Raw genomic sequence first — 26,875 nt, forward strand, 5'->3', positions numbered from 1 at the left:
GCCGCCGCCGCGGCCGCCGCCGTGGGGCTGCGGGCTCCTCCCGCAGGAGATAACTGTCAGCGCGCGAGGCAGTGGCGGCGGCGGCCCGGCTCCGTCATATGACCGGCCGCCGGCGGCCCCGGCGCCCCGCAGTCACTCGGCCGCAGCCCGCGCTCCCGCAAGGCTGAGCGGCCGTGCCGCCGCCGCCGCCGCGATGGCCCCGCCGCCGCGCCCGTCGCCCCCGGCTGCGCGCTGAGCCGCCGGCCCCCCGAGCGCCGCGGCCGGAGCTGCAGCGGCGGCGGCAGCATCATGGCCCCGACCCTGCTCCAGAAGCTCTTCAACAAAAAGGGCAGCGGCGGCGGCGGCGGCTCCGCGGCGGCGTCTGCCCAGGGCAGGGCTCCCAAGGAAGGACCCGCCTTTAGGTGAGGGGGCGCCGCGGGACCCGAGTTGGCTGCGGTGCCCGCTTGGGGGAGGGCAGGGACGGAGGGCGGAGGGCCGCCCGGGACCCCGCAGCCCACCGCCCGCCCCCGCCCCTGGGGCTGGGCAGCGTGGCCGCGCGGGGTCCGAGCGTGGCCCCGAAGCCCCCGTGGCCGGGAGGCTCCTTGCCTTTCTCTCTCCCTCCCGCTGTCTTTCCGGACCGCTCTGGGCTCCTTCCTCGTTTCAGAGAGTTGTTCCTGGGGCTGCTCGGGCGCACGCCTCCTTGGCGGCGGAGCTGGGGGGTTCGCGGGGAACCGGGGGGGACCCCTCCCCTGGGCGCCTCTGCGGGCGCTGCCAAGCTGTAGCTGTCATTTTGAGGGCAGCTCCAACCTATTGTGTACGTGACAGTATTTTTGAAGTTGGGAAGGAGCAACAGTCACGAGAAAGGCATCTTCCTTCCTTCTCGCTCTGCGTGACACGCTCGCAAACGGATGAATGAAAAGTATGTAATTTCCACGGCATCTGAAAGGTGGATGCGGCATGATGCGTGCAGAGGGGGAGTAAAAGGATTTTTATGAAATGGCTGAGATTTCAGTTTGAGAAAGCTGATGCATATATTTAATAGACCCGAACTCGGAACACACACCTCGGAACGATCATACCTACGAGCATTTATGGAGCGTCTAAGATCTTAAATGACTTATGTCGATTTCTCGTTTATTTCACCAACAGCCAGTGGGAAGTCGGTGTTATGTTTCCCATTTTACAGGTGAGAAAACTTAAAGTCACAGAGAGCGTTAAGCACTTTGCCCAAGATCCACAGCCGTACGTGGCAGAGCCTGCGTTTTGACCCAAGTAGTGTGACCACAGACTCCAGTCTTTAAAATCTCTTGGCTCTTTTGCTATCAGGGGCTAACTTTTAAAAGATGCCTTAAAATGACTTATACTGCCTTTCAGCACACAAGTTAAGTTCATTTATTTACCTTTAACAGTTGTTTTTTCCCCCAGCAAAGTTTTTATTGAGCATCTACTTCCAACTCTAACTCTGCTAGATGCTTTTTGGCCAAAGTATCTTGCAAAAAGCAATTTAGTATGAAACAGGTATAGACCCAGTATAGTCAACCTTTTTAAAGTTTCAAGTGAAACTTGGAATAAATTTTGGACTAAGTTTTATGTTCTGGATTTTTGCCTTTCACGAATCCATTCATTTAAAACACACACAGCCCCTCACTGCATTTATGTGAACATTGAAAACCAATATTCTATATTTGCGGGACGGTCTGTGTGTACATGAGGTTTGGAAGGTGAATTATAAGGACTTTAAACTACCTTAGTAAAATTCTCCTGTTTCCTTTAGGCTGACTGAATCTTTATAATTTGAGTACAGAATTCTGTTCCTTCTACAGCTTTGAGTAAAAGTGATGCTGGCTGGCTGTGTTGCTTCTCAGAATGGTAGAATTACTTCAGACCCAGGGTGTGTAATTTCTTCTCTTCCCTCCCAGTAACCCAGACTTGATCAAGGGAACAAAGCCTGCAGAGAAAAGGGCATGTGTGTTACAGGTGTCTGGTTTGGCAGCCATTTGTCAAGAGCATTTAAAGCCATTTTAATGCTAGTGGAGATAGTTGAGTTACAGTGTCATTGTTTCCTGTGCTCTCTGCCCAGTTGCCCACCACTATTTCCTCTGTCCACAAATTTAATTCAGTGTATTTTGAACAACAAAAAAAGTGGCTATATTTAGGGCTTGCCCATATTAGGGAAATTGATTCCCGCATGGTGGGAGCTTTTTCAGTGTAGTGTTCTGACTTTCCATTGGTGTCTGATGAAGAACATAAAATTGTGCCAAGGACTGGTTTTTTGGGGGTGTTTTTTTGTTGTTGTTTTTTTAATTGACCTGATTAAGATTTTCCACAAGTTTTTGAGGTAAATGTTTTTGGGAGAATTGGAGACCTCAGTTGAACATCTTATCGTGATGACAGCCTATCAACTTGGTCCCTGATAGGGGTCCCCATGGAAAAAGAAGTAAAGTAGCTCCGTCAGTAAAGACCCAGGAAGATGGGGTCAAATCAGCCAGGGCACACCAGATCAACAAGGACACCCAAGCAGTCTTTCCTCCTGCTGTCTTCACCTCACTTACCTCTTAGATGCTGGGTAGCCCTCCTTGGGAAAGCCTCCTGGAAAATTTCGCCTTCTTGCCTTACGAAATTAGGACCTTGTTTCTGTCTTATCCAGATTTAACCAAATAGGAGCTAGCACATGCTTTTTGGAGAAGTGGGTGCCTCAGACAGATCATTAGCTGCCCTTGGGAGCCCACTTTGTCGTTGAGTAGATTTTGAGAAGTTAAGGTAAAATCCTCAGATTAAAAATCTAGTATTCCTAATATGAATTTGAATTTGTGTCCTTCAGTGCCATTTAAATACAGGATGTAATTTGTAGATCTTGAGAATGAAGGGTGCCCTAAAGACTCAGAGATTCAGGTGGACTTTTTAGGCAGTTTTGTAGCATATATTGCCATATATTTTGGGGGGAAATCTAAGTGAAAATAAGATCCAACTTTAGGTACATATAAATGTGTTTAGTGTGTGTGTGTGAGCGTGTGTGTGTATATATATTTATTATATATACATAAATGTCTTTTAGAGTTTATAGAAGCCTTTTATATGTTCTTTCTGTGATGAACTTGGACTAGTTATTTTAAACTTTTCTCCACATCTCTGGAGTTCTGCCCTTCATCAAGTTTTGCCCGAGATGTTCCTCCGGTCACTCTTGGGCATGGCCTAGTCACTGTCCCGGGTTTCTTACTGTTCTCTCATTCCTTTAGGTTTCACATACTGTAGCTGATTAGAGAAATGTGTTTTTCAATATCACTAGCTTATATCACAGATCACTTTCAGATCTTCATGTTTTCTGGCATTCCATCTAAAAAGAGAAAACCATCACAGTCAAGATTCCTTCTTAAGTGTATTTCTTTTAGGATCTTGACAAAGAGCCCTTTTCATAGCTTTCAGGAGAGAGGTTGCTAGGAAAACAGAAAAGGAATCAAAAGAGATTGAATTTACATGTTTGGGAGAAGTAGTTAAGAACACTATATAATTATGGTATTTGTGAATTGTAAGCTCTGTGTAAAATTATGAAATTGCATTGTGGTCTTGAAATTTGAGAGAATTCTCTTATTTGCAGGTCTTCAAAATACTTTCACTTTTAATTAAGTGATACATAAATATATATTTGAATAACTCTTTGTTCCACAAAGATAAATTAGAACAAAAATAATGTGTTTAGTAGCTCAAGTTAGAAGTAGAGTTGGGTTCTTGGTTACCTTGGATTTAAAGTCAGCATGTTCATTTAGAAATTTTTAAAAGCCAAGATATGCCCAGTGAAATGCATGTTTGGTTCAACTTTGAAGTTTTATTTTAAGGTGTTTTTTCAATGTCTCTGGTAAATTAGTAGACTTGTTTCCACCTAAAATATATATGCAACAGGAAGGTCAAAAAGATCGTGAGTTATCAAATGTTTTATTTTGGATCAGCTAGATGAAGTGAGTAAGCATATATATCACCTGGGATATGAGGAGTAAAGGAAAGTATTTCAGCTGCTTGGCAGCTGGCTGTGTAAATGATGGAAAGAGGAGCCCCCTTTCCTCCTCCCCTGCAGTCCTGAATGGCCCAGTTAGTGCTAATCCACATTGCTCTGTTAGAACAACTTTAAATAATCTGTTACCAGGTTAGTATAAATATAATCTAATCTACTTATCGCCATTATCAAATAGCATCTGATGCCCGTGTGCTTGTGGCTTTGTGCTCCAGTTGTATAATTCAAGGTAGGATACCCTTGTTCCCACCTACTGGAGTTTACAATCTAAAGGAAAACAGATTTTACACCAAGATGAATAAACAGCGAATAACACATTGGAAACCATAGCAAGAAGATAATTCAAACACCGAAAAAGTAAATCTTTACATTAGGTACAGCATTAAGAACTCACCATTCTCATCCTTGCTGTGACTGAGGCCAGGACCAGGACTTATTCTTCCCTCACACAGAGGGAAATTACACAGACGCACTTCCAGCTCCCAGGATACAGGCATTTCTAATGAGATTTTTCTGAAGTAGGGTAGAGAATATTCTGGAAAAAATACAGTTTAGTTGCACTAGGCTCATATTTTTAATGCCTATAACATAAGGTGAGTGACACATAAATAGCAGGTTTGATTTCTTTTTACCGCTTTCTAAAAGTCTTCCTGGAAGTTTCCTTGCCTGTTGTTTTGGTTTTATTGGCACACTCATTACGTCATATCTCCTTGTCCTGAAACGAGCCATATACCATGGGGGTTTATTAGATATTTTTGGCAGAGGTACGAAAGGGATTGTTCCATCTAATGCAGTGTGTTCTGTTAAAAGCACTTGGGAGACAAATTGAGGAGACCATTGATGTAGTGGGGCCTCACGCATCATGTGAGAGCAAACAAGTCTCTTCATTTCTCTCGTCCTCTGTTTAGTCATTTGTCAAGAAATAGCACCTATGTAATAGGGTTGTGGTGAGGAGGTAAGATGATGAGTTTGGAAATCTTGGAAAAGAATAAAATGCAATACAAAATGATTTAAGTATTACCAAGAGCCTTTTAAATCATGGAATTCAGTATTCATATTGAGGCTTTACTAGAATTGAACCATTTTTCAGAGACCATTTTCTTTCTATAGGTGGGAGACTTGAGACAGAACTGAAGTGACATGCTTTTATTTACTTATTTTTTTACCTTGATGTTGTTGATGAAACAGAGACCCCAACTTTTCAGAGGAGTGTTAAAGACATATAGCAGGCAGTAACTCAGATGTGGATGGAGGTCACCGGGAGTTCAGAAATATTCTTAGGAGTCTGGTGTATTTGTATTTAGAATTATTTGCAAGTTTTTCTTATCAAGAATGCAGTCTTATTTAGCCAAAGGGAAATTTGTTAAAATAAAATAAAAAGGTATAGCCGTATAATGGATGATACTCTGCAGCAGTCATCATTATTTTATATATAGTTTTATATATATATGTAAATGTATATTTTATATATAAATATATATGTACGTATATATAAATATACATATATATGAGATGTGATAAAAAAAATACCGTGAATGCTGCTGCCGAGTGCCATCCAACAGAAAGGCAGGATCTTCAATACAGAAAGCGGCACGTTGAACATTAGTAACAGTGTGTGACAAGTTTCAACTTGTTCAGTGCAGACAGTCAGGTGTGAGCTACGGTTGAGAGAAGGTGTGTTTTAAAGTGCGCCGTAAATCAAGGATCACGTATAATCAATGAAATTTTGATTCAAACTGCAAAAAAAGTGCTAAAGAGACACACAAAATGTTAAAATTAGTTTATGGTGATGCTGTAGTGACCATGACGTGGTCCTGTGTGACCTCTGGCTCTTCCCCAAAGTCAAAATGACCATGAAAGGTAGACGTTTTGAATCAATTCAGGACATTGAGGCAGCCAGGACAGCCCAACTAAAGACACTTACGAAAGAGGCCTTCCAGAACTGCTTCAGGAAGTGGCAAGGACGATGGCATACGTAAGTGTGTTCGAAGCGAGGGGGAAGCATTTTGAGGGGGTTTAATGGCAATGTGTCTTTAACTATAATACTTTTTTTTTTAACGTAAACATTCACCGCATTTTGTGATCACACCTCGTATATACATATACCCATGCACATATACATACACACACATATATATGTGTATATATGCACACACACAGAAATGCATTCTCAATAGAAAAAGTGAAAACGAGATATAAACTGATGTGAGCAACATTTTAAAACTCGAAATGTGTAACATTATGCAGTGTGGAGGGTTAGGAACACTACACCAGCATATTAACAGTGGTTGTCAAAGGGCAGGTGAAAGGTTTTTTCACTCTTTTGTGTTTTATTTTTTGTTGGTATTTTGGATTTTGCTCTAATGAATTTGTGTTACTTTTTTTATTTAAATTATTTCAAATGTTAAATAGTCTTTGGGGTATTTTACACTGTGAGGAAGGGAGTAAGCATAATATTTGTGGAGAAACCTGATATAAAAACTGTAAAATTTTCCCTCTTTGGTAAAATAACTGGTATTTCCTGTTATTAAAAGTAATATGCTGTGAATTTTAATGTACTTAAAACTAAGTTCATTATAAACCTCAGGAGGCCAATTTAATTGGTGATATTGATAATTGTGGGCAATATACATGAGCAAAATGTTTATTAGTCGGGTAGGTCGCTGCTTCTCCTGAGCCTCAGAGCCCTGTGGTGGTCACCCTCACCAGGTCTCGAGCTGGTGATGGAGAAAGATCTAATTAAGATTTATTTCAAATGTGTTTAGAGAAAAGCGACACCACCTTTTAGATTTTGGAAAACTTGGATAAGTTAAGGGGTTTGGATTCGATGTGTTTAAAGCTAAGATATGTGTTACAATTTTATGTTTTGAAGTATGAATTGGTCATTTTACACATTGTCATTTGACTTCATAGGGGGTCTTGAGAGATGGTCCAAGCATGTGGTCTTGTATTGCGCAGAGCGTAGCTCTAAAGAGAGCATTGGCTTTTGTTGTGGCTTTAGGTTGTGTGTCTCATGGTTTGCTTGTGAGGTCAGTTTAAGGAAACCACTTTGCTGTTGTGTTTCTTTGGCAAAGGAAGTTGTAAAAGATTGTCTTTGCAACTCAGGAAAGTCTTCAGCTGTCAGTGTGAACTCCTGGTGGGTGAATCTGATTTGGGAACTGGTCCTGTGCCTATTTCTCCAGCCACTGTTTTTCTTGGTGTGGGTGAAAAGGAACAAATGTTTTATCCTGATTGTACAAGTCCCTTGCCTAGTGTGAATTATTAGGCTTGCACTATGAGATCATGTCCTTGGCTGTACAAGTCATTCTTTTCCTTTGTGTGTAACAGTCCTGAAATACTACTAGGTGAGATCCTACTTTCCAAGCGTTCTTTATCTCAGGTTTGTGAAAAATGATTATTATGTAAAAGAGGAAAAACAGGATGGACTTTTCCAGCTAACTGGGCATGAAATAGTGATTTCCCTCAACTCCACCCCATCTGCAAATGGAACATCCATGACTCACTTCTCAGGGCCACACAGGCACTTTTGTAACCAGGGCTTGAAGGGGAGGGTGGGATGGGGATGGAAGGAGATGGGCTGGCATCCCACTTGTGTTCAGCCAGAATCTGTCCAGCTGCCTTCATAATGGACTTCTGGAAAAGGACAATGTGCCTTCTCACACATCATACTACATATTTTTTTTCTTATTGCATTTTCTGTTAGTGCCAAAATAATACAGTATATTAAGTGCAATAAATGCAGCCATTAATGCTGTAATGCTGCAGCTAAGTGTTGCATAGCAGAGTTTGCTCTGTACGTTACATCAGATTTTAGTATTAGCTGAAGTCTGGAGCCCTGGTTATCATATTCCTCTCCCTTTAACTGTATGCCTTCCATGCCTTTACATATTAAGAATATTTTTCTAGTTATGTGTCCCTGAATCTTGCTTAATTTGTAGATTGTGCTCTAGAATAAATGCTCAGCATAGTGTTATAAAGAGATACATATACTGCTTTCTGAAGATGATTTTATCACCACATCTAAAACTTTTTAATCATAAATAAGCATTTCTGTATTTGATATACTACATCTTTCAATAAATTATCGTTGGTGTTTGATTATCCCCTGATATCTAATTGAAACTGATCACCTATTCATGAAGGATGTCTAAGTGAGAGTGGTCATTGGGGCAGGGGAAATTCATCCCCCAAAAGCTGTGGGGGACAGACTGAGAACCTATGTATCTGGTGAGGCCCTCAGTCTAGTTCCCAGAAAGGATAGTTGCATGTTGAACGTTAATAATTTATGCAGCATATGTTGACAACCTTAATTCTGTGTATTTTTGATGGAAATATTTTTCTAGGAAAATTGATGGTCTACTTATTTGAATGTACCTTAGGTTATATTGTGTATGTGGATGTCAGCAGAAATTGAACATGTACATGAATTTACGTGACAATTTAACACAACTTAAGAAATATAACCAACTTTAGAAGTGTCTGTTTGGGGAGGGTGATTATCACTTTGTGAGGGGTGTAAATGTCTATTAGATTGTTTTGTACACATGAAACTTTAAAAAAAAAAGTATCTGCTTTTCTTTGATTTAGGTATACTAAAGACCCTGTGATGCTAAATGCAGCATTGCCAAGGTTTAATGGTCAGTTACTTGTTTAAATTTATTTATTTGTGGCCTATTCTGACCAAAAGGTCTGTGAGTGTGTTTTAATATTTCATTCATGAAACATTTTCACAGAACACTTTAATATTTGCTTTGACAGGTTTACAAACAGAAACCTAGAATTTGCTTGTAAGTACAAATATGCTATATATCAGTTAAACGGAATTGAGTGGATTTTTGCATTTTGTTGGATAAATTCTACTCACTAAACTTTTCATTCAGTTGTCATGGCAACTCTATTCCTTCACAAGTTGAGGACAAGTTAGATGTTAACCTGCACATTCCTCAAGAGATGAAACAGGTGTTGATTTAGGATGTATTAGGAAGAAGCAACAAAATCAACTGCCTAATCAGTTCTGCTTTTAACACACCTATAAATACTTCATATTGCCAACTCTCCCTGGTGTATTCAGAAAATTGGACATTTTCTTTTTTCTATCTTATACTTGAAAAGTTTGGGGTGGTGGGAAAAAAAATTAGCTCTTAATTAACCATCCTTGCTTACTCAAGGTCTTTAATAAAATATGATTGAGAAACAGTGGAAATATTTTTAAAATTTGCCACTTTAAAGCATACATTTGAAAGGAATTGAATGAAGCAAGGAAATGTACATCTTATGGTTAGAGCACAGATATGCAAGTTCTAAATCCTAGCCCTGCCTTTGTATCTGTAGTGCTTAATTCAGTACTTGGCACGGAGTTGCCTATAATAAATACCTGTTGAATGAATGAATGTAAGAGTTTTACAAACTGATGATCATTAGAGATTCTCTGGTATTCCAGAATCTGATCTCTTGAAATATTAATGTTTTATAGTAGGGAACTGCCTTTCTTGATGTTTCTGGCATGCATTGTGATATTTTTTTAAAGGGAATCTGTTATAGACAACTCAACTTCCTTCTTTCTATTAATATTAATGAGTTGTTTTTCTGGTATCAGATTCAGAGGATAAATGCTCCAAAGGACCTGCCCCCTTCAAAAAAAAAACCAAACAAAAAAACCACACAAAACCCGAAACTAAAAACGACGCTTAACTAATATATCTGAGATTCAGTTTTAAAATCCCACAGCTATTAAATGTGACCTACTGAAAAAGTATTTAACTTAAATATCTGCAAACCTCTGAAATTATTAGCCGTGTGTTGATAAATGTGAAACTCTGTTCTATACTTTTTAGATCTATTTGAATTTTTGTGTGGCTTGGAAAAACTGAAATATATTATAGAATGAAATTAGCCAATTGGTTCTTTCAAATTTAAGATATAGCTCGCTTAATTATAAAAGCAGTATTGGTGTGCTGAACCCTGTAGAGACTGTTTGCATGTTACATGAAGTAAGTGCTTTAGAAAAAAACAGATGGACTCATCTCTGCTTTCCATGTATGATTTTTCGATTTGAAAAAACTGACTTAAAAATGGGTTTATACATCTGACCTGCCCTTTAAGAAGAGTATAGCCCAGACTAACACACCATTAATGATGGCCTACACTGTGTGAGGAAGCAAACCATGAGTAAACATTCTCCCTAAGCATATCAGGCAATGACTGTTTACTTTAGAATGGTACATTGAGTAAGTTAGTTGCTAGGGCAGAAGGCGGTAGTAGGAACTGGTGTCTCTGCCCAAAGCGGGGAGACTGACCCGTGGCAGCCACTTGGTTCTTTCCAAGTGTGCAGGGCTCCCTGGAGCTCTATGAATACTGGTGCCTGTTCTGGGATACTGCACATTGCTCAGTGCTGTGTGTTCCTGAAAAATTGTTTACAAATTAAATTATGAGTTTATTTTGTTCAACATTATTCATTTTTAAATGCACCTGATTAAAAATCAAACAATCTAAAATTAAAAATTACACACATTGAAATATAAGCCTCTTGCTTCATAACCATTATTTTCCCCAAAATCGACCTTTATGCCAGTTTCTTCTATATCCTTCCTGAAATACTCCATACAAATACAAGAAAAAAAATAATCTCTTTCATGTCACAGAAAATGATAGTTGCTGTGCACACTGTTCAGCATTTCGCTGATAGTTGCCTAGTATTCCATTGAATAAATGCATGTATAATACTTTCTTTAACCCAGAGGTTCTCAAGTCTGCCTGGACATTACAGTTACCTGGAGAGATTTAAATACCCAGACCGCGCTCTCAGATCCTGATTTAATTAGTCTGGCTTGGGGCCTACATGTCTGTCTTTCTGAAACCCTCCCCAGATAATTTTCATGTACAACCAGTCATACTAATTTTAACCAGTCCTCCACTGATGGATATTTAGATTGTTTTCAGGACTTTTTGTTAGAGATAGTGAAATTCCAGATCAGAAGACCCCTCTGCATAAGCTCAAGTCTATTTCTAGGATAAGGACCCACGGTGGAGTTTCTGCCAAATTGTTCCTCAGAGAGGCTGCACCTATTTATATTCCTGCCGACAGCATAGTGGCTGTTGAGTGGAGATGCTTTAAAGTACCCTAACAAAACAAGACTGGTGGGGGGCGGTGAAACTCAGTCCCCAGCGCACTGTCCGTAGTTTTCCGTCACTTGTGTAGTCCACTGTCTGTGCTGATTGTTTGAAGCTCTTGAGGAATTCAGGATGGCAGCGCTTTCTAGACATAAACGTGCTTGTACTTTTTTGACCCCAGTGATTTAAACAAAAAAAGTTACCTGCATAAAGTTGTTTAAAAAAACAAAATTTCATGCATGGAGATGTCCTTTAGATATTATCATTATAATGATAAAAACCTAAAAAGAATCCTAACAGTTGTCTAACAATAGGAAGGTGGCTAAAATGTGGTGTTTGCTTTATGGGATGTTATATGATGGTGAAATGATTATGAGGCTTGTATTAAGATAACCAAATTTTATATTTAATGCATTGACATAATTAAGTGTAATTTACTATAATGAATATATTAATTATATGTAATTATCAACCAATTATAATGAACATATCAATACTTAAAATGTCACTACAATCAAAGGTTTGATGTGTTAAATGAAAAAAAACAAAATGGGTGCATACAAAATGACTATATAGCAAAATATGTACACGTATGACCAAGGACTACAAAGGAAAACAAAAATACAACAGCTGATACGATGTGATAGCATAATTGCAGGTAAATATCCTTTTTAAAAAATCCTTTATTATAAAATTGTGTGGGCAAATAATAAAATTAGGAGAAAATTTGGTTTTATAATGCAAATAGCCATTTATGGCTTTAAAGATGTACTTTCATATTGTAAACTTTGTTAATTAGTGGATATATTATATGTATGTAAATGGTTTCTCTGAAATCTTTTCAGATGTCTGTAGCTCCCTTTCAAGAATTTTAAAAGAGACCCCAAAAATATTTGTGAAAAATGAAACTATCATGTGCTGGGCACTGTGCTGCCTTCCTTCTACCTATTCATCTCTCTCATGTCCCATTGTTATCCTTTGAGGGTAGATGTTAGCTAATTTGTAAGGCTATAGTAATTTATAGATGAAAAATTGAGGCCTGCTGGAGATTACCGAGTAGTTAACTAGTGATGCTGGGAACGCAAACCCGGGTTGCTGAGTTCTTTCCTGATCTGTAGTCCTTCTCTGCAGACTAATACCTGGCGTACCTAAGAGGTTAAAATTCTGTGCAGTTTATAAGGAAGTATAAAGTCTAAATATTATTTCTAGGAAACTTCCTGTTTAATTGTGCAAATAATAGATGTTAAGTTTTAAAAAGTAATTGGTAATACAAAACAGCAGTTCAGGACCATGTCTCTAAAGTCAGGTGGAGATGAAAGGAAGGAATGAGGGCTATTTAGTCTGGTTGGTTAGGGGAGGCTTTACTGAGGAGAGAGACCTGATGGATAAAATTCAGAGAGGGAGGGAGCAGGAAGACTTTTTGCCTTAGAATTGTTCCTGGGTTAATGAATGGACCAGCTCTGTGAAATAAGAGAGCGCCTGTGAGGCAAGATCCACTGTGACCAGATTGGCCAGCCTTGCAAGCATTATTTTAAGTTTTAAATCTCGGTGACTTCAAAGAGTAGATGGGGGGGGGCAGGTGAGGGGAGTCTTCAATCTATACTTTGAGGGTTAATAGGAAGAGCGGGGACTTTGTTATGGATTTGTATTCTTGACTTCAAACTGGGCTCTTGCACTTGTGACATAGGGCACATTATCCATTCTGAGATTTTTCACCTGTAAAATGGATGTCAAATTGTTTTTCTTGTAAGGTTGTTCTGAAGACTAGAGATAAAGTATGTCCATCATACCTACTACACAGTGCTTGGCGCCTATGATGCATTTGATAATAGTGGCTCTTATAACTCTCAGAGCCTTCAGTGTTATCTGTCTCTTCCTGCAGCTACTTCCCTATGTGAATCCCGTCTCAGGATTGCAGGGCCGTGGCAGGCAGCTTGTCTCCATCACAAGGTGGGGTCCCCTCTCTGAAGGCACAGCATTGGGGAGCCACTGCAGTTTGCAGTGTTGGATTGCTGAAGCAGCTTGCTCAGCACCGGTACCTTAACTTAAATTTGGGGCCTGGGATCCAAGTTAGTGCCATGTTACCATCTATAATATCAGCAAGCAGAACCTATTTCTGTTCTGTAGTCTTCCCTCTCTCCCCCAATCCTAGACCTCTCTTATCTACAAAGGGAAACAAACAAAAGTGATACAGGCCAGAGACATCATGCTCCCACCTTTATGGTTTCACTCCCAGTCTGTGGCAAAATCCATACTTGGTAAACCTATCAGATCTATCTATATATCTTCATCTTTATCTCTGTCTTTCTCTTTGTCTCTGCCTCTCTCTTCCTCTCTTTAAAAATAAAGACTTTATTTGTTTAGAGAAGTTTTAGGTTTGCAAGAAAACTGAGAGGAAGGTACCGAGATTTCCATACATCCTCTGCCCCCCTCGCCCCCCCCCCCACAGCCTCCCCCATTCATTATCAGCATGACTCACCAAGGTGGTACATTTGTTACCAAGGATGAACCTACACTGGCACAATACTCACCCGAAGTCCATAGTTTACCTGAGGGGTCACTGTTGGTGGTGTACATTCTTTGGGTTTGGACGAATGTATGATGACCTATCATTTTTCCCTGAAAATAAGACCTAGCTGAACAGTCAGCTCTAATGTGTCTTTTTGAGCAAAAATTAATATAAGACTCAGTCTTATTTTACTATAAGACCAGGTCTTATATGATATAATGTAAAACCGGATCTTACATAAGACCCTGTCTTATATTAAGTTTTGCTCCAAAAGACACATTAGAGCTGATTGTCCGGCTAGGTCTTATTTTCGGAAAAACAGTGTATATTCATCATTACCATATCATATTGAGTATTTTCACTGTCCTAAAAATCCTCATGCTCTGCCAGTTCATTTCCCCGTACCCCCAGAAGCTCTCATTCTATCTCAGGAGCTCCTGTTTTGTAAGTAATTTCCCAACAGTTCTGCTTCTCATATTGATTAATTTCCCAAATGTGTAAAGAGTCACTTGTGGCTGTCTCCTCATATTCCATACTTATGCCAACGAGAGTGGTTTGTGTTTAAAGACTGAGTAATTCAGTTACTCACAATAGATTTTTACAAACAGAAAAGGCGGGTGGGGGTGGGACGAGAAAGGCATTTGTTTTAGAAGGCAGAAAAAGGGGAAAGTTCCAGCTGTCCAGTAATCTTATCTTGCTGAAGTGCTAAGTACTGCCCCTAATTCATGGGGGTGCTAGTTTAGATAATGTGCCAAGGGAAGTACGTAACTCCTGCTTGCTCCTAATAAAGCTGGGGAAAAGCAGTCTAGTTCCATCAAGTGCAAACCCAGTTTGTTCGTCATTGCGTCTCCCTTCTTCCAGTCTTTCTCCCTTCATACCCAGGTTGTATTGGACTTTGCTCTTAGAGCTGATTGCTGAGCTGCGCTGCTCTTCAGGTTACTCCAGTGAATATTGGGTTTTACAGCTCGGACGCTTAAAGTCAATATTGTGTTTAGCACAGTGGCAGCAACGGGAGTTGTTTGGAGATTGCCTTGACCCTGTAGCATGCTAAGTAGCTGTTTAAGAGGAATGTTCTTTTCAGAGTGATTGTCAAAATTAGCACTTGATTGTCAGAATTGTTGTGGTCCAGTCAGCAGATCATATGGCAGGTAACTTCTCAGGGGTTAAAGTATTGCCAGGGCATGTTAGACCTGTTGTGCTCTCTCCCTTCATGTTAGAGACCCTAACATGTATGTGCAAGGCAGTAGGCCTGTAGTGCCCCATGTACTTTAGTGGGGGAGGGGCAGTTATTGTCCAGGAGAAGACAACAGGGTCTCTTCTCTTTTTCAAAACAAATCCCAAAGTATTGTTAATCTATCAGTTATCGCCCCTCTGTTCAGAAGACTCCCCATTTCTTCCCATCCTAGAAATACTGGGATGTGGGACCTTGACCAACTCTGCCCTAAGCATTGGGGCAAGTAGACTTCATTTTTTTTTTCTTTTCTTATTTATTTATTTATTTATCTATTTTTGCGAGCTGACATTCTCAGTGACAATCCATCAGATTAATTCCTGTGCGGCGTACTGGGGCAGAGGAAGAGGTCATTGGACCAACATGGGTTTAGGCTCTGGGTGGCCTAAAATCCTCACAGCTGGAATTCCCCACCTGGTCCCATCCAGTCCAGAGCTTGGTCCAGGCTAACTTACTAGGATTTGAAGCTGAGTTTTGGCATCAAAGCTTAGCAAGTAATTAAGGGTTTAGATATCTTCCATCGCTTTCTCTGAATGTCGTTTCCTTGGGGACTGAACTGGTATGCATGGAGGAATGTACATGAGGCATATTTCAGAGGAAAAAATGACACGGGGGTGTGAACGTGAAGAAGAAGCAATTGTTAACAAAATGCGTAAGTTTTTAAAAAGTAGTAATGCATACTTTTAAAAAAGTAGTGACATATGAAATAACTTCAAGGTTTTTGAGCCTGAGAAACCTGGGAGAATTATATCATAATTAATGGAAATAACACAGCTATAAGGAGAAATGGCTTTAAAAAGGGAATATATATGTTTGCTTTTGCACATCCTGAATCTGAGATGCAGTTGGATGGACAGGACACTCCATGCAGTGATGTTCAAGAGGCAGTGGTTGTCAGGGGAGATGTGAAGCCAGTGTTTGCCAGAGGGCCCGGGAAAGCTGTATTTTGCTCCTAAGATTTTTTCTGTTCTGTTACCCAAAATTACTTTTGCCAGAATTCTCTTTGTTCTTCCAAACTCAGTTCACGTGCCACCTCTGATTTGTCTTTGCTGAGTGCCACAAATGGGCATGCCTCCTGTTTTCCTAATTATCCAAACACTACCAGGTTATATGCTGAGTGCAAGGAACGTTATATGTAGAGGTCTGACAATCAAGTTCTCAAACTTCTTGCAACATGTTGCTACTGTGTTTCCCGGAAAATAAGACTTAGCTGGACCATCAGCTCTAATGCGTCTTTTGGAGCAAAAATTAATACAAGACCCGGTCTTATATAAGAGCCGGTACCCCGTATTATATTACATTATATTATATTATATTATATTAATATCACATTACATTATATCATATTATGTAAGACCCGGTCTTATTTAAAATAAGATTTTAAATAAGATTTTTCTTATTTTAATATAAGACCGAGTCTTATATTAATTTTTGCTCCAAAAGATGCATTAGAGCTGGTGGTCTGGCTAGGTCTCATTTTCGGAGAAACACAGTAACCTTTTTTGATATCAGAGGGATTATTCATTATGAATTTGTACCAACTGGACAAACAGTTAACCAAGTGTACTATTCGGAAGTGCTGAAAAGGCTGCGTGTAAAAGTCAGACGACCTGAACTTTTTGCCAACAATTCATGGCTCTTGCATCACGACAATGCACCAGCTCACATGGCCCTTTCTGTGAGGGAGTTTTTAGTCAGTAAACAAATAACTATTGGAACAGCCTCCCTACTCACCTGATCTGGCCACCAGTGACTTCTTTCTTTACCTGAAGATAAAGGAAATACTGAAAGGAAGACATTTTGATGATATTCAGGACATCAAGGGTAATACAACGACAGCTCGGATGGCCATTCCAGTGAAAGAGTTCCAAAGTTGCTCTGAAGGGTGGACTAGGCACTGGTGTCGGTGCATAGCTTCCCAAGGGGAGGACTTTGAAGGTGACTGTAGTGATATTCAGCAATGAGGTATGTAGCACTTTTTTTAGGATGAGTTCGCAAACTTAATTGTCAGACCTCCTATGTCTCTGCAGTGTATAGTACAGCACTGACTACATTAAGAGGAGCTAGAAAATGTTCAAATATATTTATTTGAACCTGTTTATTTTCAACTTGTACCGCTGTTTAGAGGAATACAAATTATCAGCCATTATATAAAGTTCCTTTAAATTTTTTGCACAAATTTGTCTCTTTGTATCTTTAAGAACATTTCCCAGTGTTTGTATTTCAGAATTTAACTAATGTTTTAATCCTGTTCATGCCTCTATGTTTATCCCTTTTTGTACTTTCTTTTCAGCTACAGAATTATGTCCTCAAGAGACTCTTCTCTATAGATCATTTTATTTTTTTCTATGCAAGTTCCACTTTTGATTTCTGAGGTTCCCCATTAAGAAATGTGTGACTTATTCTAATAAGAATATACTTGTTTTGGAGTTTTGGTCTGTCGTAAGAATAGCTTGAACAACCTTCTTTCCCTAAAGTGACCATGCCTTTGCCCAAACTGAAACTCATTTGCCACTTATCTGTTCAAAGAACCCTGAAAGATCTTACTGTGTATTCCTTCTAGTCGGGCATTTTCCTGGTAAAAATATTTAGTACCACTGTGTTTTCCCGAAAATAAGACCGGGTCATATATTAAGTTTTGCTCCAAAAGACGCGTTAGGGCTTATGTTCAGACAATGTCATCCTGAAAAACCATTCCAGGGGTTGTTTTCCGGTGAGGTCTTATTTTCTGGGAAACACAGCATTTGTAAATATGGCCCTAACCTCGGCCAGTCTGTCACTAAGATCAGTTATGAAAATGTTAAGTTCAGTCTTCACACCCATCACTGAAAGACCATTCTATTTATACTTCTCCTTCGATAGAAATGGTTGTTTATTCCTACTTTTGTTTTCTGGTCCTAATCCAGTTCTCTGTCCAAGATAAATATTCTCCTGGCTTCATGTTCTTTTAGCCTCATAAAAACAAGTGACCAGGTACCTGTGGGTTAATGCAGTTCACACAGTAAAACATGTTTGGCAGATGAGATTCAGATGAATAAAGGAATGCTTGTTCTGGTTTCTCATGGCCATAGTTTAAAAATACATCCTAAATTTACTAGTAAGTTTATTAGTACATAAATCATATACTCTTACAGCTTCAAGGGACTATCAGAAGTTAGTTCCTCCCATTTGAGCTTTATGCATATCAATTGTTTGAATTAAGTGAACCAACGAGGCCTGGAAAATATTTATTTCACTCATAAGTTGTGGCTGTCCTCAAATGGTGTTGAGAATTGACAGTGGTTTTTATTCCAGTAGTCACCCTCTGCAACCTTTATTCTGTGAGATTCTTTTTTTTTTTTTCCTAAAAAGGTAGTGACAAATTAACCAGAGTTAAAGGTATTGCGATTTTGACCTCCTGGGGTTTCCTTCTCCCTGTGACTTTTTGATTTCCTCTTAATGATGCTCTCGCTACCTTTACTTTGCCACTTTGATTGACTTAGGTGAGCGAATTTCTTAGTGGGCAGAGGATAGGAAACAAGAGAGGAGAGATTACTTTCTGAATCTTGCCTCTCAAGGCCTAAGATTTCTTTTAGTCCCCAAGCCTGTGATTTGAATTTTACATCTGAGACAGAAGCTCCAGAGACTCCAGGTGGCTGCTGCCATCTCCCCGTAGTCTAGGAGGTGGCACATCAGGGATTGGAGGATCTTATACTTAGCTGTTGATGAGAAAGTTAGGAATATTCCCTGCCCCCGCCCCCCCATGAGTGCAGTTAGCCAGAGGCTCTCTTAATTGAATCGTTTCTTTTCCTTAGCAAAGACAAAGACAGAGTTGTTTAGCCTGTGAAATGTAGTGGTGACGGTTTCAAAGCAGAAACAAGCCATGCTGAAGGTTTAGGATGCTGAAGTTACGAATTACACGCTACACAAGCCAGTTTCCTTTTCTATAAATGGTTTCCTTTTCTATAAATAATGGTGAGAGAAGGGTGCGTATTGGGTTAAATAGGCTGTTGTGTGCTAAAGACCAGTATTTCAGGGAAAGCGTAATTGATAAGGGACTTAGCTGTAATAACTTGCACTTACATGGCTTTTATTTTCCAAAGCAGTTATATGTATGTTATGGACTAGGAAACAGGCTCACTGGCCAAGGTCACAGAGAGTTTTCCGTATGGGTAGGGCCAGCTCTGGAACACAGACCTCTTGATTCCTGCATTGGGCCTCAGCCAGTTTTTAGTCCAATGGGTATGGCAAGTTCCCTTGTTTTGCCCTTGTTAGAAGCTATTATGAATTCATAGCTAAAATACATTTTTTGGTTTTTAATGCTCATAAATCTGCATTCTTTCGTGTGCTGTTGAACCTTTGTGTTATTTTCATTCGATTGGTGCCCTTTTCTGACATTGCCGTGCTCAGAAGTGTACGTAAAAATCAACTCTAGACTCCTTCATATGGTTTGCCATGTCTCATTTCTCTTCGCTCTTCCCCTAACACTCCTTACACGAGTCAAAGTGAACTTTTCTCAGTTCCTCAAACAATTTTGAGCTTTCCCTTTATAAAGATTTCTTTGCCTGGAACTCACCGTCTCCCTTCCGCCTAACATCCTGACTCCCACCTAGCATGGTGGTTAGGAGTGGGCGTGGGCTCTGGAGCCGGCCTCAGGTTGCCATCCCGGCGCCATTGCTTCACGGCTGTGCGGTCTGTGTGACCTACAGAGCTGCTCTGTGTTAGTACGTCTGCTGTCGTCCTCTTGGCACATTGGAAATAATAGTTCCAGCCTCCTGGTACGGTTATGAGATTTCAGTGGGTTTGTTCTTGGAAAGTTACAACAGTGCCCGGTACATGGTAAGTGCTCTGAGAGCGGGAAGCCCGTGCTGATAGCACTCCCACCCCCCAGTGCACTAGATAGCTCTGCTCTTTCTCCTTGTCTTTGCAGTTAGCACCCTATCCCGCCCATTTGGCATTACCTCTGCATGACTCGTCCAGGTCTCTGTGAGGACAGGGATGACTGAGCCATGTCTGTGTTGTTCCCTTTGTGATGGAGCACGGGGCATGGCTACAGGTACTTGGGAAGTGTTTGAATAAATGAATAAGCAAAGGACCTCTTAGCTCACTCTGTAAGCTGAATGTCTTTGACCTCAGCTGTCCTTTCCTGTAGTGAAGATCAGCTTTTCTTTGGGGCTTTTGATGGCGCTGATTTTAGGAGAGGAAGATAGAAAAGACCATCTCCTAGTTTAGCCTAGGTTTCTGTGTGGAAGCCTTTGGCGTTGTGACGTATTAGTGCTTCGTGTAGAAGAGGCTGCACCTATGGGCAAGCCTCCCAAAAAAGGCTCCAGAGGTCACCAGTCATTGCTGACCACAACCTGGACTTAACCTAGTACCTGCCCCAGCCTCCCTGCCCCAGCTCTCTAAACACACATTCGCAGGATTTCCTGGCATCCAGCTTTTGTTGGCAATCAGGTGTGCTGTGGTGGTCATGTAACAGTACAAGCCACTTGACTTTTCCCCCTTATGTGGTCTATTGTTAGTCAAGAACAAAAACAGTGTAAAAGGAAAAGCTTATGCAAGAAGAGAATATCTTCTGGTTGAAAATGAGGAGAATTTCTTTTCTGCTCTAGGAGTGGTGGTGATCTGGCTTAATCCTGGCAGTTACTCAAGTGGTGGGGATGTTCACGGTGAAAACAAGGCCTTCGTTAAGGGGAGGGGCAGGGAAGGAGGCAGGGGTTTGCTGTGCTGCTGTGAGTCCTTTGCTTAAAGCCATTAAAGGGTTGCAGGACCAAAGAGTGAGACTAGCAACTAATTTCTGTAGAATCTATCCGATTTTCAGGGGACAGTAGGGAAAAGCAAAGACTAAGTCAAACTGTTGAAAAACATGTTTCATTTCTTGAGCTTGCTCCTGTCTTCCTACATCTAATCTGCCCTGATAGAATAATGATGATACAGTTTAGTGGGCAGTGACCATGTATAGGCGCTGTTCTAAGCACTTTCCATACACTGTCATTGTACATATGTGCAGTACTTATGGTTTGTTTATGCAGTCTTGTTTTTCTTTCCAAAGAAAGCAAAGCGGGATGCATAGCAGTTAAGAGTGGATGTGTGTGTGTGCGTGCATGCGTGTGTGTGTGCATGTGTTTGCGTGTGTGCATGTGCGTGCATGTGTGCGTGTGTGTGTGTGTGTGTGTGTGTGTACTCATATTGGATTTGAACCCTACCTCTTCTTACTGGCTGCGTAATTTTGGAGAAATTACTTTCCATCTCAGATTTCATATCTACACACTGAAATTAGAGTTCCTACTAGATAAGATAGTGAGAGCCAAGTGCTGCGCTAGGCTCATAGTAAGCTGTTTTCTTCTACTGGGTGTGACCTTTGATTGTGATTGGTATCCAGGGAAATTTTTGAAAAATTTCAGAGCATTTCTACTATGGCTCTGACTGGGAAGTTAATTTTGTGCATTGATCAGTGCTTCTGGCAGTGTTGCCATCGTCTGTCAATAAAGAACAGGACCACTGTCACCTCTGCCCTGGCTTCCCAGACCTTTGCTGATCTCCAGTCATACCTGTCGTTGGTCCTTTATTTCTTTGTGGAGACAGACAAAATTGGAGCAGTGTGTTTCTCCAGGAAGTCGTGGTACCTCATTGAACCACTCACTCTGTTTCTTAGACCAAGAGGGATTCATGGTGTCGCAGCTACTTCAGGTACTCTTCTTTCAGCTGTACCTTCCTTCAGCAACTACTCCTCATCCTCTTGGTTTTTGAGCAGTCTTTTGCCATTCTCCCATACCCTCAGAACCTCTAAAAGAGCTGGGTTTGGGTGTGTGTACGCGTGCACGCACGCGTGTGTTTGTGTGCGTGCACGTGCGTCTGTAAAAGAGCAGGCTCTTACTACTTGGAAAGCATTTTCTCATAGTTAAGATGTTAAAGATGTTATTATGTTATAAAGGACAGTTACTTCATTAATTTATTAGAACAACGGCTATATTATAGGTTAACCTATTTTTTGTAGGATGTCCCGGGACTCTGACCACCCTTTATAATGTTTCTGACATGTAGTCTGAACTCTAAAATACATTTACAGATGAATTTATAGGACCCCTTACAATAAATCTTCATTCAAAAACATCTATTGAGGGGTGGCCGTTTAGCTCAGTTGGTTAGAGTGTGGTGCTGATAGTACTAAGGTTGCTGGTTCGATCCCCACATGGGCCACCATGAGCTGCACCCTTCTTAAAAAAAAAAAATCAATTTAGCATCTGAATAGGATACTTCCCTTTTCTTGAGCAGTTCAGTTCATGAAGGTTTAGGCCACATTGTTTTGCCATAATACGTATAATAGGGACTAACAGCACACCAAAAGGTAGAGCTAAGGAGGACTTACAGAAGAGCTCAGTAAACGTTTGTTAAATGACTAAGATCTCTAAGTTTTCATTTAAATATCTATCGTTCCATTTGGAGAATTAGATACTTAGTGTATGTATTTAAGTCGTTTTCATATTTGAGCTCATAATGTTTTTATTCCTGTTGTCTTTCTATTTTATCTGCAAGTGATTTTCTAAAAATAAAGATCAGTTTATCATGATTAGAATTTGTTTACTGGTTTTCTGAAAACCTAACCCAATGGAATGGACAGGGTTGAGGGTGAGAGGTGGATGGAGGAGGGGGCAGCCATAAATGAGAAGGTGGAGTTTTCTGATAGAATTTGTGGTTTCTCCCTAAATGCTCTCAGGCAATATTGCTTCCAGCCCTTCTATAACGTCATTTTTATTTTTAGTGTCCACAAATACTCCAAGCTTTATATGTTTCTTCCGCGTTGAGAACCCTTAGAAGTTTTCATGTTGGTATGTTTGTGATACTAGGAATTTTACGAGTTATAACCAGCCACTGTTCAAATGCAGGAAATCCTCTTTTGGAATGTCATGATTTTTCATAGACTTACAGGGTGTATTGCCTCCCTGCCCTGACTGTCAGTAGGGACCGCCAGTAATGACCCTGTGTGTTTCATTTCCCACACGTTGTCTGCATTGTGTAGAGTAAAAAAGGAGGGTTCTATAAATCAGTAATCCTGAGTGCATTACGTGCCACATAGAGAAGGGTTGAAAGTAGGTAAAAGGTGGAGGTGGTGGGGCAGCTGGTAGAGCACTGTCCCTGAGCAGGTGAGAGACAACGAGACCCAGAGATCAGGCTGTATCTAGTCTTTTTCTTAGACTAGAAGAAGCAGAACTTTTGCCCATAGAAGGAGGCAAAGGTGAATGTGGGTTAACAAACATTTGTTGAGTGCCTTCTATATGCCAAGCACTGTGATGGTTTCTGGGAACAAATGGAGGACCTGACCCATGATGTGCTTTCAGGGGCCTAATAGTTCAGTGGAGGAAATGATCACAGAATACCATCAGGGACTGAGTACAGTCAGTCCTCATTATTTGTGGATTCCATGTTTGTGAATTAGCCTCCCCACTAAAATTTGTTTATAACCCCAAGGTCAATGCTTGTGACGCTTTTATGGTCATTCAGGGACACGGGCAGATGGGCAAAATATTGAAGTCCCTGGATGTGCACGTTCCCTGCTTAGGTCAAACAAGGCAATACTCTGCCTTCTTATATCAGCTCTTATACTGTAAACATTTTCCTTTTCACAGTCTTTGGTGTTGAGGTGGGTTTGTTTGTTTGTTTTGCATTTTTATGCTTTTTGTTGGTGATTTTGCTGTTTGAAATGGTCCCCACATATAGTGCTGAAAGTCTAGTGTTCCTAAGGCAAGAATGCTGTGATGTGCCTTACGAAGAAATATGTATTAGATAAGCTTTGCTCAGGCAAGAGTTACAGTGCTGTTGGCTGTGATTTCAGTGTTTTGATGCAACAGTCAATGTATATATTAAGTAAAGAGTCTTTAAGCAGAAACACACATAAAACATGGGTAAGTCTTCATCAGTTAATGAAATTGTTTTGGCCAGAGGCTTGCAGGAACCTACCCCTATATTTCCCCTAAAAGCAGTGGTCCATTACTCACTAATTCAGTTTTCACAGCGACTTCATAGAACATGAGTACTGTGAAGAGCGAGGCTCAGTCGTACCGTGAAAGTGCTGTGCGGCCCTCAGCAGCCTGAGGTGCAGAAGGTGAATGGTCAGCTGATCTGAGAGTGAGTCTTAAGGGCTGTGCCAACTGAAGGACTGGTGGCTGGGGAATCAAAGCATGACTCTGTAGGACTCAAAGATAATGCAGTGAAGCCAAAATGGGTTTGATACAGGAAGACACTGGAAGACTATGTAAAGGCAGAGGTCAGGCTAGGAGGGAATACAGCAGCTGTAAGGGTAGGAGGCTGTAGTCAGTCATACCAGGAAGTGGGTGGGGCGAGAAATGAAGGCTGTGAAAGAAGAGCCAACAACACATTGTTTGTTGGATCAGCCATTCCCAGGAACATGGGGCCCCGAGGGCCAGTACAGTGATAGCTCAAAGCGCCCAGCGAGCTAACGAAGACCACTTCATTGCCCACCGAGTGCAGCTGCGTGCATCTTTCCACGGAGTCCAGGAGCCCCAGCGTGTCCAGAAGTCTTAAAAGTCTGGGTGTAAAAGTAGGTCTAAAAGGCCTAAAGCAAAATACCAAATGAGTGGTAAAGTTCTTCACTGCACAGAACACAATGTGCTTTTTGGTGTCCAAGCCCTACCCCTTTGTACCATGGGAGGAACATGGAGGAGGAATCAGCAAGATTGTTTATCGATTAGATTTGATTGAGGGAGAGGAGGGGAGGAGAGCAGTGAATGTTGTCAAGAGTTGTGCCCTAATGTTGACTAATTGTCATGAGATGCTTTTTCCTCTCCAGAGAGCTAGATGTTATACTTCCAGAATTTTCTTTGTTATCTCTTCATGCTCGTAGTTCTTCAATTTTCAGTTCCCTTGTCATGTGATTTTCATTATGGCCTTTGGACTGGCGAATGTGTGTACATATGGTTTGATAAATAGAGGTAATGATTCCTCTCAGTTCTGTTTGCGTGGGGGTTGGGGAGTTAGCCAGCTTCCTCTGGACTCTCTTTAAGGTTTCACTCACACCTCTGGACAGTCTGATTCGAGGCTTCCAAACTTTCCCACGGGCCGCGGAATTAGGTTTTCCATCTTTTCTTGTTGGTCGTGGTGATGGGGTTTGGAAATGAGGAGAGGAAAATCATATTCATCAACTACCCCTGTAATTCTTCTTCAGAGTTTCCTAGAGCTGTGCTCCCCAGTTTGGCAGCCACTAGCCCAGTGGCTGGTGAGTGCTTGAAATGGGACCAGTCTGAATGGAGGGGGGTGTTTTCTGTAAAATTCACACTGGATTTTAAAGACAGCGTGAAAAATATGAATGAAAATATTTAAAATTTTTTTATATTGATCATATGTTGAAATAAGGTTTTGTATATGTTGTGTTAATCAATCATTACAATTGATTTCACCTGTTTTCTTTTGCTTTTTTTTAAAATTTAAGTACTAGAAAGTTTTAACATATATATGTAGCTCACAGTATTTTCTGTTGGACGGTTTTGCATTGCTTCCTTTGAATTTCCAGGGAATGATTTGAAAATGACTATCAGATGGCACTAAAGACCAAATTGCTGGGTCCACTTGTATTTGTCGTGCCATTGAAGTTGCTAGTGTCCCTGAATGGAGCACTTGTCAACAAAAGTAATACTGTTATGAATACTAAAAATGCTCTCTGAGAAGAAAACTTCTCCCTAAGAAGTATATTCTTTTTCTTTAGAAATCCTTCTGTAGTAAAGAAAATCCAACATTCATGACAGTTCTACTGGATGAAATATAACTGAATCCCTTTAAGAATTGATATCAAGGTTAGCATTAGCTTGTGTTTTGGACTAATCAAACAGTCAGATTTTTAAATATGTAATTATTTTTCAAAGGAGCATTCGAATCTATGTCACCTTGAGCCAAGGTATAATGAGGTTTTGTTGTCCCTGTGAGTGACAGGGACTTAGGTGGACAGCTATTTGGGAGCTCGAGACAGCCTGAGTAAATAATGAGAGAAAAGAGGTTAGTTCTAAGTTAAGAACCATTTACTAATTGCATTCTGTCTTTCCACTGTTAGCTTAACTACACAAGCAAAGCACTAAAGAAATGAAAGATGGCGGTGTCCATGTCCTCAAGAAGTCCATCATCTGGTTTCTAAGTTTGTAAGGGACATTCTAATACTCTGATGTCTGTGATGAGGTGTGAGGAGAGAGTAACACCTTATACTGGTAGCTCAAGCATTCAAATCTGCTCATTATTTATTTAAAAAAATGCAGGCTCAAGTTTACTGTGAATCAACACCACTTCCACAGTGTTCTTATATGGGAATTGTGCATGGCCTGCATCCGTTCTTGCCTGTATTATGACTGTCCCAGGGTAAGACGTAGGGACTGTCGTTCTAAGGTATAGCCAAGGGGAACAGTTGAGCCATGGCTGTTGGGAAGATTCTGAGCTATAAGAAACAAATAGAGAACCCTTCACAGGCATTGTCCCTTCTGTCTTCCCATTATAGATGTTGAAATAACTTCAGAAAAAGCGTCACTGTGAGGGGTTTTTACAGGTTAGATGGCCCTTGGTTTGTATATTGAAAAAACTTAAGAGGATTTGACTTGGAGAGTTAGATGAAGGGTATTTTAAGAAGGGACATTGGTGTGATTGAAGCTACATAGGAGGTGGAAAAGGAATTTATTCATAGAAGAAAGAATGCCTTATGTTAATTTGAAAGCTAACTATTTCATAGATATAATTTTCTAGCTGTTGCACCAATTTGTTCTCGAGTTTATTGTTTGCAAGGGACTTCACAATGAGTTTATTTTAGAGAACTTAATTGCCTGGAGCTTCCAGAGAACTGGCTGTGTTTTGGTGTGGGGGTTAGGGAGGCAACTGACTTTTTTGGATAAAATCATTATTTGCCAGATGTGACTGTGGCCAAAGTTATTTATCTTGGCTTCATATTGTGTAAATATAGTACAGTCAACTATGAACTTAGCAACTCAAATAGCACAGTGAGTACTTTTGGATGCATATTTTTAAAAAGCCACATCACATTTGTCTAGACCTGTGCAGTTTTTCAGAG

At 40.6% G+C, this 26,875-nt stretch overlaps 1 protein-coding gene across 4 annotated transcripts in view; it reads left to right on the forward strand.

Moving 5' to 3' along the window:
• Positions 1-252: 252 nt before the first annotated feature.
• The window catches only part of FNIP2 (folliculin interacting protein 2), a 115,524-nt gene continuing 88,901 nt past the window's right edge, over positions 253-26,875 (forward strand). For 3 of the 4 annotated variants that reach the window (XM_081077169.1, XM_081077172.1, XM_081077175.1), the window contains exon 1: positions 253-401. In XM_081077169.1, the coding sequence (XP_080933295.1) occupies positions 289-401 (113 nt within the window). In that variant the 5' untranslated portion in view covers positions 253-288. Of the gene's footprint in view, positions 402-1,054; positions 1,166-26,875 lie in introns of those variants that run through there. The other variant, XM_081077171.1, reaches the window with a different exon arrangement.

This window comes from Rhinolophus hipposideros (genome assembly GCF_964194185.1).
Source record: "Rhinolophus hipposideros genome assembly, chromosome: 16".
NCBI lineage: Eukaryota > Metazoa > Chordata > Mammalia > Chiroptera > Rhinolophidae > Rhinolophus > Rhinolophus hipposideros.